The sequence below is a fragment of the Miniopterus schreibersii genome (genome assembly GCF_964146895.1).
Source record: "Miniopterus schreibersii genome assembly, chromosome: 1".
Classification (NCBI taxonomy): domain Eukaryota; kingdom Metazoa; phylum Chordata; class Mammalia; order Chiroptera; family Miniopteridae; genus Miniopterus; species Miniopterus schreibersii.
Window position 1 is genome coordinate 194531057 of NC_138101.1, and position 21416 is coordinate 194552472.

Sequence of the window (21416 nt, forward strand, 5' to 3'; positions counted from 1 at the left end):
TTGAGCGTCGACCTAAGATCCAGGCGATTGGTGTTCGATTCCCAGTCGGGGCACATGCCCGGGTTGTGGGCTAGGCAGCCGATCAATGACTCACTCATCATTGATGTTTCTATCTCTCTCTCTCCCTCTTCTTTCCTCTCTCTGAAATCAATAAAGATATATTTTAAAATGAATAAATAAATAAATAATAAGTATTTTTAAGCCCACTCTGTACCAGGCATTGTGCTAGATACTAGGTTTCAGCTAGGGGCAAAATGGACCTGATTCCTGCCTTTGTATAGCTCACAGTCTATCTGGGAGGCAAACATGAATAAAATATTTGTATAAGTTTGTAACTGTAAACAGTGCTAAGTCCTGTAAACAGAAAGTATAGTGAGACATGTGTAACATTCATTTATGCAGCAAGTGTGCATGGAGTGGCTGCGGGGAACTGAGGACACCATAGTTAACAAAACAGCAAATCCTGATTTGCACAGACTTATATTCTAGTTGAGGAGGCAGACTGAGCAAACTAACAAAAAAACTGGTAATGTAATTTGATATCACTTAGTGCTCTTTGTTTTAATGATTCCAATGTAAATGGAATTTTTAAAAAAATTAATTTTCCAACTTTTTGCTGTTGGTATATGAATATACAATTGACTTTTTGTGTGAACATTGTAATGTAATAAGCTAAGTTCACTTAGTTGTAGTAGTTACTTTAAAGCATTTGTATCTAAAAAATCCTATCACCTGTAAATAGTGACAGTGCCACCTCTCTCTCTGATTTCTGTGCCTTTTATTTTTGTTGGTTGCTCTACTGCAGTGGCGAGGGCCTCCAGGACAGTAAGGGAGATGTGAGCGAGCGCCCATGCCTCACTCCTGCTCCCATGGGCGAGGTGCTTAGTATCTCGCCGTTCATTATAGGTTTTCATAGCTGCTCTTTACCGGACCGAGGACTTTTTTTCCTTTTTGTTTCTAGTTTGCTGAGATTTTTAATCAGAAATGTATGTTGAATTTTTTCAAAGGCATTTTCTGTATCTACTGAAATATATGGTTTTTGCCCTTTATTCTTTAATATATTGAATTCCGCTGATCAGTTTTTGAGTATTAAGCCATTCTTACAGCCCCGGGATCAGCTCTGTTTGGTCATGGTCCACCCTTTCTATTTACAGGCAGATTAAATGTCCAGGAGGACTATTGGGCTGTCTTTTTATTCTTCTTTTCTTTCTTTTTTTTTTTGTTCCTTCTTGTTTTTTGTTTGTTTTGTAATGACTTTATTTTAGAGCTATGTTAGCCTCATAAAATAAGTTGGGAAGGGTTTCTTAAATTTTGAAAGGCTTTGTGAAGTTCAGTGTTATGTCTTCCTGAAGAACTTTTCTGACCCACCAGCTCGAACCAGCATTTCAGGGTAGACTTGGTGCAGTGGAACCGTTAAGTAAGAGGGACTTGTTACCAGTTAGCAATCTGGGCTCTTCGATTTCCCCTTTCTTCCTTCTGGTAACCCACCCCGTAAGCACTCTGGGGATGTCCTTTCTAACATGTTAATCTGAGGGGCAGGGCCACATGATCATCTCTCTTGACATGCAGAGGGTAAAGGGGATAACTGCACACATCGAAATCCTTTCCATTTTACAAGAACCAACACAGAGCCCTCCTACCCCCCCAAAACTCCCCAGCTCTCCCAAGGGGAATGAACATCTCCCTGCCGGTTTTTCCTCAGAGCAGCCCTCTCTGTTAGCCAGTGACACTTTCTGGGAGGATCTTGCTGACAATTCTCACCCTGTGTTCTAGTCCTTACCCTGCCGTTCTCTGGGTTTGTGGTCTTGGAAGGTGACCTTTTCTCCCTCGGCCTCGGAACCCTCATCTGTATACTGGGGTGGCTGGAATTAGCCTGGGACCACCCTGCCATTTCCTGGCTCTCTCTTTCTAAAACCTTATTAACAGGATTCTGTGTGATTAGAATATTTCATCTCAGGGATGAAAATGACAATGAGATATCCCATAAGTGGGTTGGTGTGTATAAATGCCGGAACTCTAAATAAATAAGAGAGTAAATACCTAGACTCAGGCTGCTTGTTCCATGATTCCTTGTCTTTTCTTTCCCTGCTCAACCCAAGCATGATGGTTCCTGGCAATGCAGCAGGGGTGGCCAAGCAGTTCCTGCGCTGCATCTTCCACCAGCTGGCCCCCAACGGCATCTTCCCGCAGCTGTTCCAGAGCACCATCAAAGGTAATTCACCCTCGGGGAATGCGCACGCCACCGACGGGGCTAGCCACTGAAACCCGGACCCTGCTCAGTCTCACTGTTCACTTTCCAGATGGGACTTTTTTACGGACCTTAGCCACATCTCTGATGGACTTCAATGAGCTGAGCTCTATTGCTGCTCTCAGTCAGCTCTTGGAGGTAGGTTTGTTTTGATGATACTTGAAGCCCCTACTGAAAACCCTGCTGAGGAAGAAAGTCATTTAATTTAAAAATTAAATTAGAAAATTTTGATTTAAAAATTAAAATGTAAATTTAAGATAATTTAAATTTAAGAAATTAATTTAAAAAATTGCCAATGCATAGGAAAGGGTCAGTTAGATACTGGAGTTTTGTATGGATTTACTATTTATTTAAAGCTTCTGGACACCCTCAACCAAAGGGTGGATGCCAGCCATTGAGAACTCACCTCCAAGAACGTCCCACCTTTCAAAGTGTGTGGTGGGTAGAGCAGTGCGCACTGTATCGTGAGACTTGGATTCAAATGTCAGTTTCACTTATTCATTGTATGAGATTTGGATTCAAGTCCTGTTATTTGATGTATTACGAGACTTGAAGTCAATTCTCAGCTCCACTGCTTATTCGTTGTATTGTGAGACTTGGATTCATGTCTCAGGTCCTCTGCTTAAACTCTCTCAATTAGCTTGGAGTGTTGGCAGACTGCCATAGGGACTTTGCTGCTGGTCATTACTCTTAGTCTTTGGCCAATAGAGTTTCCCGCAAGCATCTTTCATTGTGTCTTTTTAGCACATAACCATACCATGTAGATCTTTAAAAGATGTTTTTCTTGCTCACATTTCACCTTTTCTGACTGGGTCAAAGATCACAATTTTTCCTCCTAAGTTTGAATGTGATTTTTCTCCATACTCCTGCCAGTTGCAGTGATTACCCTATATGGTAGGTACACAACACAATGACTTGAATATGTGATTTTAAAAACTGATCTTTACCTAGTAGCTATATAAATTCCCATGCTGTTTCAACAGTTGATCACCTATGCTTTTGTGTTTTTAGGGTCTAAATAACAAAAAGAATTTACCAGCAGGGGGTGCTATGATACACTGTTTGGAAAACATTGCTACCTTCATGGAAGCTTTGCCCATGGATTCTCCTAGTAGCCTCTGGACCACAATCAGCAATCAGTTTCAGACATTTTTTGCCAAGCTGCCTTGTGTTTTGCCTCTGAAGGTAAGCCGAGCCAAGGATTTCATTTTAGATTCCTTTTTTCTGTTTGCAGATCATCTGTCTTGGGTGATTTAATGTTATATAAAGGGCTATATGGAATCTCCGTCAGCCAGAGAAAGGAGAATATTATTTAGGTTGTTCTCTCCAAATGTTACAGAATGACCTCTATACGTAGTGATTTCATGTTTTCAGTTTGTTAAGTAAAGGTCAGGAAGACATTAGATTGTGTTTATCTAGAAATTTTTCTCGAGTAGATATTAAATAAATAAATAAATAGTTTTGTCTAAAGGGAGACCAGACATACTATAAAGCTTCAATTTTAGAGAATTATCTAAATGGGAGTGGTTGCTGTGTATTTGTAAATCCAGTACTTGCAAGATCAGGATGATACTTTGACAGCTTCACACCTTCCTCTCTCCAGCCCACCCTCCAAGAACACACACAGGTGCCTAGCTGGAAATCTGATAGCCTAAGGAACATGTTCAACATGAGCCCACTAAATGTGAAAACAGAATCCTGTACTGTTAAAGCTGGAAGAGACCTATAAAAACCATCCTTTCCAATGTCCCCATTTTCCAGATGGGGGACTACAAATTCAGAGAGGTGGTACAGTGTGAGAATTAGAATTCAGGTCTCCTGACTCCCAGTCCAGTGTCCTTGTCACTAACAGGCTTTAGAGCCCTTCTAAAGCAAGGGTGAATTGAGAGCATTCAGGTCTTGATAGCAGAAAGAAGGGGCTGGGAGTGGCCATTGTGGTCTGTGAGCCTCACTTGTCCCACAAGCTTTCTGTGCTCTATGCAGATCACAGATAGAAGTATTCAATTTGTTAATGAATCATTTGTTAATCTGACAGGTGAAATTACAAGTTAGCAGCACCTCTTCTCAAATGATTATTACAGTATATAAAATGTTTTATAAAGGCCAATCACCTCTAACAGTACCTTTTTCCAAATTGGCAGATTTGGAAAGTGTGACCCCCACATGGGCTCTGTCAGGATGATAATTCAGGGCCCCTGGGCTTGGTGTGTGCTGCTTTCTGTGAGTTTGAAGCTACCATGAGAGAAGCAGGAACACTGAGACCTTCGCTGTCTCCCACTCCCTCTGATTCTTGGCTCCTCCCAAGCCTGGAGTAGCTGAATCATCTAAGCAAGGAGGATTAGTATTTTGAAAGCATGTGCATGCACAGCTAGCTGCTGTACATAGACACCCAGGGAATCAGATGCACACTTTTTAACGGGGCCGCATGGAACCTCCCTAGGACCAGAGAGCCATCCAGGGCCATCTGTTGCTTAAGAGAAGGGGTGGGGTGTGCCTGGCAAATTCAGATGCCCATGGGCTGATGCTGTAGTCAAAATATTAAACTTGAACACTGACCAGTTGGAAGTATTGCCAGCTGCAAAAACTGGTAAGCCTAATTTGTAACATTCAGTCCTACCCATAGGGACCCTGACTGCCCATAGGCGTGGAGTGAGATACGGAAATAAGGAGAACTGAGACCCCTGTGAACTGGAGAGCACCAGTCCCTTCTAACAGGGTCAGCTGCTACTCCTCTCCAGCCAGCTGTTGTGTGGGAATGCAGGCCTCATGCTGTTGATCTTCCTATGTTTTTCAAAACGTTATTTCCTCATTTTAAAAACACTGTAGGGAGCAGATGAGCAGCCAGTTTTCAGCTCCTGGTTCAAAGTAAAGTCATGTAAATGTCAGACCAACTCTGATGGGTACTGAGCAGATTAAATAGACCAATGCTTCCCTTAGGAAATACTTGCAAAATACTTTCAGAATGTATGTGAAAATTTGCCCTGCTGAGCCCTGCCTCTGATTATCTCTGCTTTGTTTTTAATCTTGGGGGAAAATACTAAGCCACTGAAAAACCTGTAGTTTGTTCTCATCAGTTTAGAGAAGTGAATAGCAAAATTTAGCGTGCATCAGTGTCCCTGGAGGGCTTCCTGGGCCTTATTCTGAGAGTTTCTGATTCCATAGGGGTGTGGGCTGAGGAGTTGCATTCTAACAAGTTTCCAGGTCATAGAGGTATTGCTGGTACAGGGATTATACATGGAGAAGAACTGGCCCACTTTGTACTACCTTAAAGAAGTTACTATTGTACCCAGCTGCCGAGTCTTAACTGTAGCTTGCTATTGTGATGTCTTTATAATGTTAAATAATATTATTGTTTATTCTTGCTGTAACATTTTCCCCCAGTCCCAGTAAACTCAATTTAAAAAGTACGTTTTGATGTGGAATCTTGCCAAATACAATTCTAATGAATTTGTGAGACATGATTTTCTCTTGTAGAAATTTTACTGCTCTTCCCCAGGTTTTTGTCATGTCTTTTAGTAGCAGAGAAAGGGCAGATGAAACTGATTTTTATTTGGATTAATAAACCTAATGGTTTTAAATCGATCTAAGTTTTTTTCAACATGCCCTTTTACAAATTAGTGTACCTCTGTAGAGTTGGACACATTTAATATCTACCTATCCACCTATCTGTTAGTCCGTCCATCCATTCATCCATCATCCATCCATCCATCCGTCCGTCCGTCCATCCATCCACTCACCCATTCATTATCCAATTCTTTATCCAACTCTATCTGATTTAATTTTAGGGATATATCTTTGAGAAATAGTTTAAGAACTATGTTTAATTACTTAACTGTTTAACATTGTTTAATAAATTGTTTTAAACCTGAGAATGATTTTTTTCAGTGTGAATACATGGCATGGAAAACTACCAGGAGGCAGCTATATCTCAGATTTTATTTCCTAAAATAAATGCTCATAGGAAGTATAAGAAGCAAAGATATAACGATGAGTACTGACTTTTACTTTTTCATATTTATTCACAGTGTTCTTTAGATTCCAGTTTGAGAATTATGATTTGCCTCTTGAAGATACCCTCTACCAATGCCACAAGGGTATGTATGTTTCAGACAAACATAACCAGTTGGTATTTAGTTATTTTTTTAACCTGAGAAGAAGGGCATGGAGCAATACTGAACAAACAGTTATTGCATGCTGAATGCTTCACTTTCAATTTCCTTGAAAATGTGTAGTATGAAGAGCTCTAATATATCACAGTATCATTTTTTATAATTGGTCTTATTAGTTCTGGGCCATGTCCACCAGTCCGTCCCCTATACTATGAATTAGGTGATCCTTCTAAACATAGATCTCATCCCATTAATTCCTTGCTTTAAAATCTTTGATAATTTCTCATTTCTTTTAGGATAGTGTCCAAAATTCCTTAACGTGGCATACGAGAAGGTACTGCATTCACTTGCCAGCCTGCCTTTCTAATTTAGTCTTCGGCTCCCTGTCCCATCCCCATGCCTCCTGCGTACTTTCAGAATCATCATCAGAACAACCACCACTGGTTTTGAGCACTTACCGTATGGCAGGCATCGTGCTAACAGCTTTACGGTTATAATCTTATTTAATTTCATACTTCCTTGCCTTTGCTTAGGCCACTTCCTTTACCTGAAATGCTTTATACCCTTGTCAGTGAGGTGTACTTCTCACTCTTCAAAATAAGAATTTGAATTTCAGTGAAAAACTGCTCCTGTTCTCTGTAGCAACTTCCACCTAAGTCAGCGCCCACCAACTGATAGAGCTCTGGGAATTAGCGTAACATGCGGACGCCTCCCCAGCGAGACTCCAGCCTGGGGTCACTCCCCTGTGGATGCCTGGCTGCATTTCTGGCTGCATCATCTGCAAGGGTACAGCGAGTTGCACTGCAGCAGCTTGTAACTCCTGGTTAATATACCGAGAAGGCACAGTTCCTGTAACTTTTTACCTTGAATGTGCTTTCACAGACTCATGGTTTATGCTGGAAAGTCGCGAAAAGATCATTTGATCCGATCTGTTCATTTACAGATAGGGGAAAGGCTCAGAGAGGCGCAGTGCCTGGGCCAAGGTTGGTGGAACCTGGGGCCTCTGATTCCAAGTCCCCTGACTTTTCTGCTGTGCCATGTTGCCTCGTCACCACACTGCTTTGCTAGATGAAAGAGCAAAAAACTTCTGTGTTGGTTTGAATTCAGATTTCTTTGTTTCTTGGCAGTAGGGATGCATTATATATCAACAGAGACATATTCCTGTCCCCACTCATCCATCATCCAAGGCAACAACAGTTACACAGAGCAAAGAATGCTGAATCAGCTGTCCTATTTCAAAGAGTTTCTTGTTAAGGTTTATTTTATGTGGAAAGTACTACATGGGTTTATGCGGGGAATACAGATAAATTAAAGATATAATCCCTGTCCTCAGGGGCAGCTAACATGCAATGAATTCATTTTTGCATTAATAAGGCAAAAGGATCTCAAAATGCTCATATCCTTTGATTTAGTCATTTATTTTCTGGGAATCTATTCTAAGGAAGAAAACACAAATATTATGCAAAACCTCTTTATTGAGATGTTATAATAAAATGTGATATTTTACTACAACATCCCAATGGATGATTATGAAGAATTAAGTAGCATTGGAAATTAGTTTTGTTGTTGTATTAACAAAATGTAGGATTGTATACATGTCAGATTTCAGCTTATAAACTTGTGTGCAACGAAGAAGGGGGGAAATATGGCAAAATGTTATCAGCAGGTGGTAGGAGTAGGATGACTTTTATTTACTCATCTCTGCTTTCTGCAGATCCTGCATTTACACTTTGAGCAGGTATTACTTTTATAACTCAGACAGTTAGTACTATAGAGGTTGAGAGGTAGTGGGGAATAATGGCATGGAAGTCTTTTGGAGCCAAATTAAAACAATCCCGTCTTCCCTGCAGAGCAGTTCTTCCTCTAGAAAATTGCCCTGGAATTTGGCTTTGAATCCCGTTCAATAGCTCCGTGCCTTTGAGCAAGTGACTTGCCTGCTCAACTGCCTCAGCTGCAGCATGGGGATACTAGAGCCTCAGAGCTACGATGCAGATCAAAGCTGATAGTGATGGAGGGCTTACTGCTGCCAAGTGCTTTACATACATTATCTCCTTTAATTCTTACAACAGCATGTTGAGGTGGAGGCCATTATTACCTCATTTTACAGGGGGAACAACCAAGTCCAAAGAGGTTAAATCACCTATTCAAGGTCTCAGAGAGCTAGAGTTTGAAAACATGTGTGAAACTCTAGACTTGTGTCATTACCTATTCTAACATACTGTCTTCCCAGGATTGTTATAAAGAATTTGAATCAGATAAACTATATAAAAGCACCTAGCTCTGCCTGATACTTAATAGGTGTTCAATATGTGTTTCTAACTGGCTTCAGAAAGCATATGGATTAAAACTGACCCTTTATGGGTGGATCTCAGATGGAGAAACCAAAACTGACAATGTCTTTCTGATAATAAACATGGGCAGGAAGCTGGGCCATGATGAGTTGTACCTAAGCTTAATAGTGCTTTGGTGCTCACATGCAAGGGTCGGTTTGTGCTGTTTAACTGAGGTGACAGGCTTCTAGAGGAGCTGGATCTGATGAGCCCGTAGAGGCCTAGGGATTCTGAGAAATAGAGTAGAAGATCTGATGCAAGCCTCACAGAATATCGATTGCTGGGGGTGCACATGAGGATAGGATTAGAGTTAGGTAGGTTTACAAATGATGCCATCTAGAAAAAAAAGGCTTTTTTCCCCCTCTTTTTTTTTTTAGCAATAAAATGATTAAATCATGCGCTTCAAACCATTGATTGAAGGTGCAGTTCTGTTCTTGTTAGACCAACTGGGTTGCTACAGTAGCCATCTGGCAACAGATTTTAAATAAAAAGGAAAGAATGATCCCATTAAAGTATAAAACTTTAATACTTTTTTAAATGAAAGAATCAGCAGTTGATTTTATTTGGCCCCAATCTCATTGCAGAGTTTGTTGGAACCATTTTCAAAATTGCTCAGCTTTGTAATTCAGAATGCTGTCTTCACTCTGGCCTACCTGGTGGAGGTGTGTGGCTTATGTTACCGAGCTTTCACTAAGGTAAGTGTGCATATGTATGTCAAGTCCCTGTTAGACTAATTGCTTCAATATAGTTTTAAAATGGGTAATTCTACTGAGGTCTAATAAATAGCGTTGGAAAGAAACACTTTACATATATACATAAAATATCTTAAATACGAAAATTTAGAGGATTGAGGGTCATATAGTTTAGAAAAGAAGAGGTGTTTTGCATGAAATGAGATCATGGTCTAAATGACCTCTTAAAGTCCTTTTCAAGTTCACCCATGATTAGTGGGCAAGGCGTCACTACCTATTACTTTTATACCCAAAGTAGAAAAATATTGGGTTGTCATTTGTAACAGCCCGTGAAGAGCTCCTTAATTCTCATCATTTGTCTGTCTCCCCAGTTCTGGGTTCTTGGCCTCTGAGATTGCAATCTCATCTCTTGTCATCTTGCCTTAATAATGCTTTCTCTATTGAGTTATCTTCAGTATCCCCTGCCCCACCACTGAGGAAGTGGAAAACTACTGCTTGCCTAGTGCAGGTAGCAGCCTTGCTGGAGCTGGTAAACACTAATGGAAGAGCAGGAGGCATTTCTGTCCTTACAATGTGCAGATCTTACTTTTCCAATTTCCAAGTTTGTTTTCAATGGGGTCTCTGTTTCTGCTGTTTTATTGAATATTCAGAATACTCCTTTCTTCATGTTGTTCACTTCTGTAAGCCCTTTATTTTCTTCATAAAAATCTAATTTTATACCAAGGCTTTTATTCTATTTAAAACACTCTTGTCTCATTTTTTTTCCATCTTGTGTCCTTTCTGCCATGTTAAGTGTTCCATGATAATCTTCTCTTCAGTCTTTCTGATTATAAACCATTACTCTGCCTGGAACGATATGTTTTCCAACTACCAAAATAATAAGTATTTTTTCTTTTTTCAAATCCTTCCTGAAAAATGACTTTTTCCTTTTTTTCACTTTAAAAAAATTGATCTGTAGGACACAGCCCCAAATAGAACAAAAAGATCCTCTATATTTAGAAGACATTTTCTTCATGTTTGATTTGTTTAAATTAATGCATTTTCATAGAGGAAGAACCATAATGAGTTTGTATTTCTTACGTTGTCCACTATAGGTATCGATTATAGGGGACCTTTATCAATTTGGATTCAAGATATTCTTGGCTTTGAATATTCATTATACATTATATCCCCTCATAATCTATCATAACTTTAGGGGCCTCCACTTCCTGCTGCCATCTACCCTTTCTCATTTTCAACTTGAAACTAATGTTACTTATAGAGAGTTTCAATCTAGGGTGTTCCTGCCTACCTCATAATGAGAAGCTCTAAGAAATAGGTAAATAGCAGTATCTAATCAAGCCTTCTCCCTATTTAATCCAGAGAAAAGGCATGGAAATGTAAGGGATTTGGAAACTTCCCTTTCTGCCAATCTGGCAGCCTAGATAACCTAAAAACGATTCCACTTAAATACTAGAATTGCTGGATGAAATAAACATGATTTTAAAAGTAAAACTAATTTTATAAAAATAAAAAGAGACAAAAATGGAGAGGGAATTGAGAAACAGAATGGTAAGTATATAAGCTAATATTGTAGAAGTCTTGGGGTGAGGGTTTTGCTTTTCTTAGTAACTTAGTAGCTTGAGTTTTAAAGCCCACACAGAGAAAGAAGATGAGGTTTGGGGACTATATCAGGCTGGGACTTGGAGCTGAGTCATCCCCAGCAGAAAGCCAGAACCCTTGAAAGGCTATACATTTGGTAAAAGGGTGATTTGCAAAGAATATATTCTTATATGGAAGTGACAAAGAATGGAATCTGTCTGAACCTGGAAATTGAGAAAAAGATTTGTAGTAACCTTGAGAATTAGTAAACATAAATCTACCTGTGAACATGTTTAGAGTTTGATTTATAATACCTGCATGCTCTGTGAACCCCAAACTAAAAAGTCAAGTAACATTGGTGCTGAGCAAGTAATAGCATTGGAATGTCTGGTAGAAGTGAACTTGAAGTCAATCCTCAGACCTCTCAGGATTTCCATAATTAAAATTCTGATGAGCATGAGCCACAATCTAAAATTATAAATCATATGAAGAAATAATCCACCATGAGCTTGATTATCAGAGTCAACATATAGCAAGATTATTTCCTCTAAGGATTTCCGATATTAGAACTATGTGATAGAGACTATAAAAACATATTTTAAATGATAAGCATATAAAAGAAGAGAGAAAAACACGAGATCTAGTTACTCAAAAAAGCACACAGAAAGATTCAAAAAAAGGAGAAAGTCTAGAAATTAAATAGTCGCTAACATAAAAAAACAGATTAAACAGCAAATTAGACATAGCCAAAGAGGGAATTGGTGAAATGGAAAATAGAACTGAAGAAATTACATAGTATGCAGCAAAGAGAGAGAAAGAGATGAAGATGATAAAGAGAAGATCTAACATGTATTTAATAAGTGTTTCAGAGTGGGAAAATGGGATTTTTAGCAATTCTAGAATTGATGAAAATCATTCATGCTTTGATTCAGGAAGCACAATGAGCACTAAAAGTATTACAAATAAACTAAAATTTTACCTGCACATGTCATAGTGTACATGAGTAACATACAACTTGACAGAACAACCAAGACAGATAAGATTTTTTTAAGAGCAACAAAGAGAAAAGACACTCTATAGATAGACTGACAACAAACTTATCAACAGCACAATGTAAGCCAGAGGATAATGGAAAAAATGTCTTTAAAATTATGAGAAAAAGATAACTGTTCATCTGGAATTCTCTACCAGCTAAGCTATTATTTAAGAGTGAAGCCTAAATTATTAGGAAAATTAGAAATTTCCTAATATATTTTTAACTGAAACAAGTACTAAAAGATGTATTACAACATATTATGAGGCCAATAGACTGTTGAAACCAAACAGACAAAGGCAATAGGGGCAAGAAAAATTATAGGCCAATTATACTTCAGAGATGTAAAAATTCTGAAGGAATAATATGCATTAAAACTAAAGCCTCATGACCCAGTGAGGATTTTCTTGAAATGTAACAATGGTTAAATATTAGAACATCTATTTATGTTACCGTGTTACCAGATTAATGGAGAAAAACTTTTATCATTATCTCAACAGATAATAAAAGAAGCACTCTTTCTAATGTAACATCCATTTATGATAATTCTTGTCAGACTAGGAATAGAAGGAGCTTCTTTAACTTGACAAAGGTTGTTAACCAGAAACCCCTAGGAAACATTATACTTAACGGTGAAGTGCCAGCAGTAGTACCCTTAAAATCGCAAGTAAGACAAGGATGCCCTTTATCCCTGTTTCTGTTCACTCTGGTCCTGGATGTCCTCCTAAGTTCTATAAGACAGGAGGAAGAAATTAAACATATGAGGATCGGAAAGGAAAATAAAGCTTTCACTTTTCATAGACATGTCACTATAAATGGACCAAAGAGAATCTCTCTATAGACACCATTTTGTAGCTTGTGTAAGAAAGTTCAGCAAGGGTGCCAGGTACAAATGAATACTCAGAAATCATCCACCTTCACCTTCAGCTAAGATGATTATAAAAGGTACTTTAAAATACCATTGATTGTGGCAACAGAAATAAATCTAATAAAATGTGCAGGAACTTTATGGAGGTAACCAGAAAATGTTATTAAACAACATTTAATGAATAGACACAGAGCTCATGTTCATCGATGAGGACCCAGCATGATAAAGAAGCTAATTCTCACAAAATAACCTATAAATTTAATATAATTTCAATAAAAATCCTAGACTTTTCTCTGATAATGATGGACTAGATAATCTGAACCTATCCTCCCATTTAACTTAAAAAGTTAAAAAAAAAGTGAACAGAATATTTTCTGAAAACTTTTAAAAAGCATTAAAATGCTAATCAGATATAGGAGAATTACCAGGCTAAGACCTGGGAGAGCACAGAAATGTAGAGATGTGAGCCTAGCACTGAAGGCATTTTTGCCCTGGGGGTGTTGCCTATCTGGAAGATGTGACCAACTGAGCTCCAATTCTGGAAGATTCAGGGTAGGGGAACAAAAGTCACAACCCAGGATCTACCAAGAGTGGTAACTCTAATACACCCACCCACACAGACACTTTTGGTCAGAACCACAAAGTAATGATATGCCCTCATGCGGACGCAGCTGCATGTCAAGTTCTTTGCTTGCTAGAGGTAAGAAAGTACAAGGCTTGTATGTTTATTAAGGCAACACTGGACCTCTGGTGCCTCCAGTACCTGGCAGAAACAAACAGAAAGCTCTTTGGAGGAAGACAACATTTCACATTAAGTACCGCGTGCTAACCGATTGCGCGACTGGAGCTCCGACAACATTTCAGTTCTCAAATAATTTTTATGAAAAAAAATTTTTTTAAACAATAATTTATTGATTTTTAGAGAGAGAGGAAGGGAGAGGGAAACATCAACATGAAAGCATAACATCGATCAGCTTGCCTCCCTCATGCCCCCCTCCTGGGGATCGAGCCCACAACCCCCGCATGTACCTCAACCAGGAATCAAACTGGCAATCTTTCAGTGCACAGGACAAGGCCCAACCAACTGAGCCACACTGGCCAAGGCTATGAATAATTTTTAATAAAGCATCCAGCATGCAAAGATAACCAGGCAGATGAGGAGTCAAGACAGCATGAGCACTAATGAGTAGAAAGAAAAGACAGTGGATACAAACCAACAGGGTCTCTAGGTACTTGATTATGGTCAAGAAAAGATACACAGGGGGCTTCTAAGATGCTCACAGTGTGCTGTTGCTGGATCTGGTGCTGATACTAATCCCTTTATCTGTACACTTATGTTTTATGTACTTTTCTGCATGTATGTTATAGTTGACAATGAAAAAAGGCTTACAAAATTGAAAACAACCTAGTGTTCCATTAATAGGAGGACAGATCGATATATTTTGGTATGTTCATATGTAACATATTATTAATCCATTTAGCTGAAAGAACCAGAGCTATGTGTATCAATAGGGCTAACTTCAAAAATATAATGTAGTGACCCTGGTCCCTGTGGCTCAGTTGGTTGGGCATCACCCTGTGCACTGAAGGGACAACCAGACTCAAAATAGCAGCTACTTTAAGGAAGGGAGAAAGAACAGAGAGCGCTACATAGGTAGCTTCGACAGTTTCTGTGGTGTTTGATTTATTATTTAAAAAAATGTAAAATCAAAGCAAAATGTTAAAATTTGACATGATACATAATATATTCCATCTATTTTACTTTATGCTTAAAATTGTCCATTTAAAAAGTAAGTTCCTTAGAGAGAATATGAGATCCTTTAAGCAGGTGTACATGTTTCCCTCTAAATTATTTTCTATTAAAAAAAAAAAGCTTTTAGATTTGTTGAATTTTTGCAGTTCTGGGAACTTGTGTCATTCCCTGTGAGTAAGAACCAAATCCTGTGGTTTCCGTGTTGAAGAGCAGGCCTGTCTTCTTACCCGTTAAATGATCTGTTGTTATTGCTGTAGTAAACTCATGACACACAAATGCCTTTTCAAAACTTTTCCTTTGTTCTGTTAATTTTATTTATTAAGGACAACTCATTATGCATTTTATTTTTATTTTATTTATTATTATTATTTTTTAAAACCAAACATATCTTTATTGATTTCAGAGAGAGGAAGGGAGAGGGAGAGAGAGAGAGAGAAACATCAATGATGAGAGAGTCATCGATCCGCTGCCCAGCCTGCAACCTGGGCATGTGCCCTGATTGGGAATCGAACCCCGATCTCCTGGATCCTAGGTCGATGCTCAACCGCTTAGCCACGCCCGGCCGGGCCTCATTATGCATTTTAAAATACTGTTTTTTATTTCTGACCTGCGACTCTTTTGGAAGCTCTTTTGGCATAGATCTATTCTAATTGAATTCGTAGAAATTGCTCACCTTCTCTTTTGTTTTCTTTAGGAGCGGGATAAATTGTACTTGTCTCGCAGTGTTGTCCTAGAACTCCTGCAGGCCCTGAAGCTGAAATCTCCTTTACCAGATACAAACCTGCTCCTGCTTGTCCAGGTAGGCTGATGCCTTGTTTGTAATACTTCATGAGATTCACTTATGTTTGGAAAAATTAAGGAAGGTATGGGGCATATGCATAAATCAAATATTTCTGCACCTGTTATGTGCCAGGCAGTACGGTGGGTGCTTTACATATTCCCCTCACTTTACCTTACTGCCATTGGAGTTCTTGGTTCTGTATCGTAGATAAGGAGACTGAGGCTCTGGGGGGTTCAGTGACTTGCCCAAGATCACGCAGCTGGCGTAAGGAGAGTCAGCACCCGACCACAGGGTCTGTTCGTTGTGGAGCACAGCCTCGTCAGGTTTTCCATTCCCCGCCCAGATGACCGTAACAGCTCTGAGCTTTTGGTACTGCCTTCATCTCTCCAGACCGATCCAGTCTTCTGGTTTATGGCTGCCTAAATGAATTTTGCTAAACCTCTGTTTTTTATCAGATCACACCCTGCATTGAAAACCTGCAGTGACTTCCTAGTGCCTGAACGACCGAGGTCTTCCATTATCTGGCCGCATTTGACTCCTCAGCGGTATTTCCCATGACAGATGTTCCCTGACCGCCTGTTTTGGGCTGGGGTCTGGTAATGCAGAGATGTAGAGGCATGGGTCCTGTGCCAGTAATGTGCCAACCATTATGCAGCGTGTAAGGTCCTGTAGAGGAGGAGTGACCCGCTCAGCCGGGGCGTTGGAGGAAGGCCCCTTAAGCCATTGTGCCCCCTGACCTGGCCCAGGCGCTGGGGAAGCAGAGATGAGCAAGCCATGGCCCCTTCCTCCAGGCTGTATTACCTGGTAGGTGAAGCTGACATGTAAACAAAAATTCCCACCGTAGTGTAATGGGCACAGTGGCAGAGGCGTGCACTGAGTAGGGAAGTGGTGTAGAAAAGGGACTGTGTGTACCTTGAAGGGTGCACAGAAATTGAGGTGTTTATCCAGGAGAAGAGGAGGAGGGACACCTGTCATTTACCAGCTAATAGCCACTACTTGGGCCCCTTCCTTCACTACTATATACTACTGGTCCTTAGGACCACAATTGAGTTTTTCCACAAAGCCTTGAGATTTAATAAAAAGTTGGTGTACTTTCACTGAAGAATCGTCTTCAGTTGCCTTTGAAGAGCTTTTTTTGGTCACATTGAAGCTCTGTGAGAGCAGCGATTGCTGGAAAATGACAGCAGTGGGTGTGAGACATGATGTGGTCAGAATGAAGTGGCTCCCATTGAACCAAGATGTTAGACAGCCCAAGAGGAGGGTAGAAGCAAAACCACAGCCTGGAAATACCTGTGTTCCCGAGGTCAGGCAGGTATTCACCCTCTTCCGGTGGGTTGCCATGGGCCAGCCCCTCCTACTCACACTCAAGTCACTTGCTTCTGATAGTGTTTTGGTTGGTGACCTGCCACCTCAAAATAGCCTAGGTTTCAGGCCCTGAAGGTGCTTTCCCGTGGGCATCAGGGAGCGTTCTGTTAATTGCCCCCAGCCTTGAGCAGAGCTGATCTGCGAGGCGGATCTTCTTGGGGTCTAGCCCCTGACGCCGTGACTGCAGCCGAGGGCTGGTTTCCTATGAAGTACATGAGTCAACCATAATAGGAACTTGCCACAAGACAGCAGACCAACACTGACTGTTTCAATAGCCCAGCACTTAAGGAAACCATGAAAACAGTGATTATGCGTCACAGTGAGGTAAATAAATAACAAAAACAGATTTGTTTCAGGAAGAAAGAAGGCAAAAAAGTAGATTCTTCTGAGTGTGTTTTTTGGATTCTCATATGCCATGTCAATGAATTTCATTTTCATCTTTTTGAAACAAATGTGTATTTGTCCTTGAATCATTAAATTTAAAACATCAAGTTGTAAAATTATTTAGGTTGGAAAGGTGTTTTGGAGACATTTTGAGGTCGTGCCCATGAGGAACAACTTTATGAATGTTTCCACCTCCAACAAAGCAGGTTAAGCATCTTGCCGTTTTGAAGTAGTACATCTTTGTTTGTTCTATAAGCTTTTAGAATAAACAGTTTTAATTACTGAGAGAAATAAAAAGGAGGCATACTTAAAAGTTCCCATGTCTACCCTGTGATTTCTGGCTAACTGGTGGAGAGGAGTTCTATGTGGGACCACTCATGGGATGAAGAAGCCACTTGCCTCTCTTCATGAATAGTCCATCTTTCTGTGGGTTTTCCTGTTACTTTTTCTCTTGCCCTTGACTGCCTGGGTCCTCCAGGTGTTCCCTGGAGAATAGCACAGGGTATAACCTGCTCTCTGGTAGTTTCTCTTAGGCCAGAGAGTTTAGCCTGGAGTCAGAGAAAGCTCTTCCCTTTACCGATGGGGCATGCCAGGCCCTCGCTCCTGGAGGATTAGCTCCCAGTATGGACAGATACTGTGTCTGAGGCAGACAGTGACTTCCTTTATAGATGTCAGTGACCACCATCTGAAGGCAGTGGGGTGGCTTTGTTTAACTGAAAATGCAACTTGAAAACAGAAAAGAAAGAAACATTTGGAAGGAAAAACCCCCCTGATGAGCCATCATAAATGACACTGGCCCCGTTAGAGAGAAGAGAGTCAATTTTTTAAACCTTGGATTTGCCCTTCTTTCTTTCACCCTCCAGGAAAGCAGTCGGGTGTGTCCTCTACCTCTTGAATTAATAACTTAGATAAGCTCATAGAGATGGAGCTGTTTACATTCTCATAGACAGACCATGCCCTTGTTGTTTACCACATACTCTGTCTGTAAGCGTCCCCTTAAAAACAGTGAAACACTTGCCCAAGGAATGTGGGGCCACAAAGCTCTGAACACTTCAAGGCAGTGGTAGGTGCCAATCTGTTTTTAAATGCCTAGAATTTCTTCCTTGGAGGCTGAGATCACGGGAAACCTCCCACTGGCTATAGTGGTTGTCCAGCCATGACTCCTACTGTTTTTACTTACGTATAGTCAGGTGGCCTTAGATATTCAAGTGGATTTTTTTTTTAAAGAAAAAAAGCATGGAGATAGGGAAGAATTTTCAAAATAGAAAAAAGATATGTATCCTTCAGAATCTAATCCCTGTCAATCATCAGGGCGTGGTTCTTCTGCACTTTGGACCGAGGCTCTATCTGATTGTTTTAATTCCGATCTATTGACAGTTTTGCTTTCACTTACAGCGTTTTCTCTTCTGCTGGTCTGCTGCAGATGCTTTATGTGTTAGATGTTATTGTAAGTGTTCTCAAGATGGATTAAAGCAGTTTTCCTAATAGAGTGATAACCCATTAACAGCTACAAAGGCTATAGAAATGCTCAAATCCAAAAGAACATCCTCGGCTCCTATTACATGTCAAGAGTAGACATTTTGCTGATTTGCACGGAGCACTCCCACTGTGTGGGATACACCTGCACATTCAAGTGTGAGAAACCGTGTGGGTGGCAGGTTTTCTTTTAAAGATCGGTTAGTTGTGGGCTGGAGGACAATGAAACGGCAGGGGCACCGCTGCTCTTTTTGACTCACAGGTGCTATGGATGTGGGATTATTAATATTGGTTGAGTTACTTACAGTCTGATCGCTCTTTAGGATGAGAGGTGGAGATACTATTTTGAGTCTCATTTCAATAATGAATTTAGTAATGACACATAATGGATATTGCATTTCTTCTGCATTCTTTTGTATTCGTGCGGGAGTGCATATTTCTATCTGCATATAAAATTCTTCCTTGTATGGCAGTCATCCTTTCCCTCTCTGATTTTAGTTACATCTTTATATTTATACGAGCAATTCTATAAAATTTTAATGGAGTTTTTCACTTCCTGGTTAGCAGCTATATAAAATGAAGACAGAAAAGTTTACTTAGTTGTACATATTATGTTAAAATGCACTGGATTAAAATGCATTGATAAAAAGTAAATAGATGGTTTTGGGCTTATGCACTTTTATACCCTTTGATATACCAACTCTCTGCAGCACCTCCATAGCTTTTAGGGTGATTTTGATTAGTTTTGGCTTCCAAGAGTTATCACAGATCAGACATTTGAATTTAGCCTCATATCTTGACACTTACATTATGTTGCTCCTTCCCCTTTGCTGAGCATGGTAGGTGAGAGAGGCTCCTGCTAATGGGAGACGGAGATGGTTGAAGTTTCTCTTCACAAATCCTATCTTGCCCTAAGGGCAGAGGTGGGCTGTGCAGGCATTCTTTAGGGGGCTGAAGGCTCTAGACCACCTAGGGGCACTCCTGCTGCCTGGGCTCCCCTTCCCTCACACTTCCATGCAGTTCTCTCTTGCCCTTGGCCTCTCTTAGCTGTAGTCTCTCATTTCTGTTTTAAAGAAATTAATTAAAATGTTGGTGTCCTGGCAGAGGTTTCAGAACTTAGTGATAAGTAGTTTGTCTTAGATTGCAGACTCAGAGAGTTTTGAAATGAGGAAAACTATCTGCTAGGAATTGGGGAGTTCCTTCTTTTCACCATGTACTTCTATCAGATTTTTTACTTACAGGTTTTGGCCGAAGGTATAGGCTTTACTTTTAAAAAAATCCTGATTTATTTAGTTTTCCTTATGTTAGAAATAAACCCAAATTAGAAGAGCAGACATAAGCATTCTTGAATAAAATAATGGAAAATTTTAGGCATTCCCTGGATGTTGCTAGCCGGCACTTTCTTTGCCAGATTCAGAATTAACGGCAAATAGATTCTTCAGTTTTCTGTAACTGTATTTGAAACAAGTGCAGATGACAGAATGTGAGCGTGGAGATGTGTGCTCGCTCCTGCCACGCGGCTTTCGGAGTTCCGTTTGCTGTCTTCTCATGCCTGCTCGGTTACCTGTACTGAAACACTTTTCATGGAGGAACACACATGAAGACCAGCTTGTGGCCTTGAACAAGAACTCTGAGGACTTCTTGACCTTAGAAGGCCTTTGGCTTATAGCTTCTCCTTCTTAGCGAAAACCTGCTGCCTATTAATAATGCTTTGATTGTAACTCCTGATTAGTCTGTAATATGCTGGTTTCTGTTCCTCGGCAGGCCTCCTTGAGATTTTTTTCTACCACCCTAACCCATATTACTCTCCCCAGTTTGGCAGGGTCTGAGCCTGCCTTGCTGAACTCATCTCATTGTCTTGACCTCCCTAACTTTTCTGTGCTCTTTAGGCATGAGAGTGACATGAATTAGAAGGAGGGGCTGTCAGCGTCAAAGCTTTGTTCCAAGCCTCTGGACCCTGCATAGCAGTACTTTGGATTCCAAAGTGATTGGGGCTACTGGGCAGAAGCCAGGAGAGAGAGATTGACCAGGAAATAATTGCTTATAGCAAACCCTACATACAGACTTTATGTTTAACTTTTCCCCTAAAACCATTAATAAATATTTGGGTGTTGCATTTAGTGGGAAACACCTGTAAAAATCTGTAAAGAAGGAAATTAAATTATAATCTGGCAAATCCATCCTCATGATCTCAAGACATAATTGATTAATCAGTTCATTTCACAAACTTTTACTGAGCCCCTCTGAGATGTCGGGCATGAACCTAGTGCTGGGGGTGAGGTGCCTTGAGTCTGTGCTCTCGAAGAGCTCGGAGCAGGTTATGAAATAGACTCATAGGTCATTGCAATCTAATGTCACGACTGTTACAATGGAAGTATGTGAAAAGTCCTGTGGGGACACAGAGCAGGAGCGGGGCTCATTATCAGCACAGAGGACAGGCGTGAATGAAGTGGGAGAAGGAAGGCCAGATACAGAGGGGAAGCAACAGCTAGAATACTCACTCTGCGGTTAATCGTTTTTCTGTTTTCATTCTAAATGTATGATATAATGATAGAAGCCTGGAAGAATCTATGAAAATTCAGTAACTGTCAGGAAGTGCTGAAAATAAATAGAATAACTTCAGAATGAATCTGACAATGCTGACATCTTTTCTTCCTTGACTGAACGCATGTTTCCAGTGTCATTTAGCTGTCTGGGTAAAGTAAGAATCTGTGTTATGTGCTGTGATTGTGAATTTCTCATAGAAATCAACTGTCATGATTAGCAAGTACCATAAATCCAGGGCAGATTGTCACG

The 21416-nt window shown here is 40.2% G+C and overlaps 1 protein-coding gene across 4 annotated transcripts in view; it reads left to right on the top strand.

Moving 5' to 3' along the window:
- UNC79 (unc-79 homolog, NALCN channel complex subunit) overlaps positions 1-21416 on the top strand; it is a gene marked incomplete at its 5' end in the record, with an annotated part of 151041 nt that overhangs the window by 105564 nt on the left and 24061 nt on the right. For all 4 annotated transcript variants that reach the window (XM_081144717.1, XM_081144714.1, XM_081144715.1 and 1 more), the window contains 6 exons: positions 2100-2212; positions 2301-2386; positions 3260-3433; positions 6274-6342; positions 9272-9382; positions 15309-15413. In XM_081144717.1, coding sequence (XP_081000843.1) covers positions 2100-2212; positions 2301-2386; positions 3260-3433; positions 6274-6342; positions 9272-9382; positions 15309-15413 — 658 coding nt within the window. The remainder of the gene's footprint in view (positions 1-2099; positions 2213-2300; positions 2387-3259; positions 3434-6273; positions 6343-9271; positions 9383-15308; positions 15414-21416) is intronic.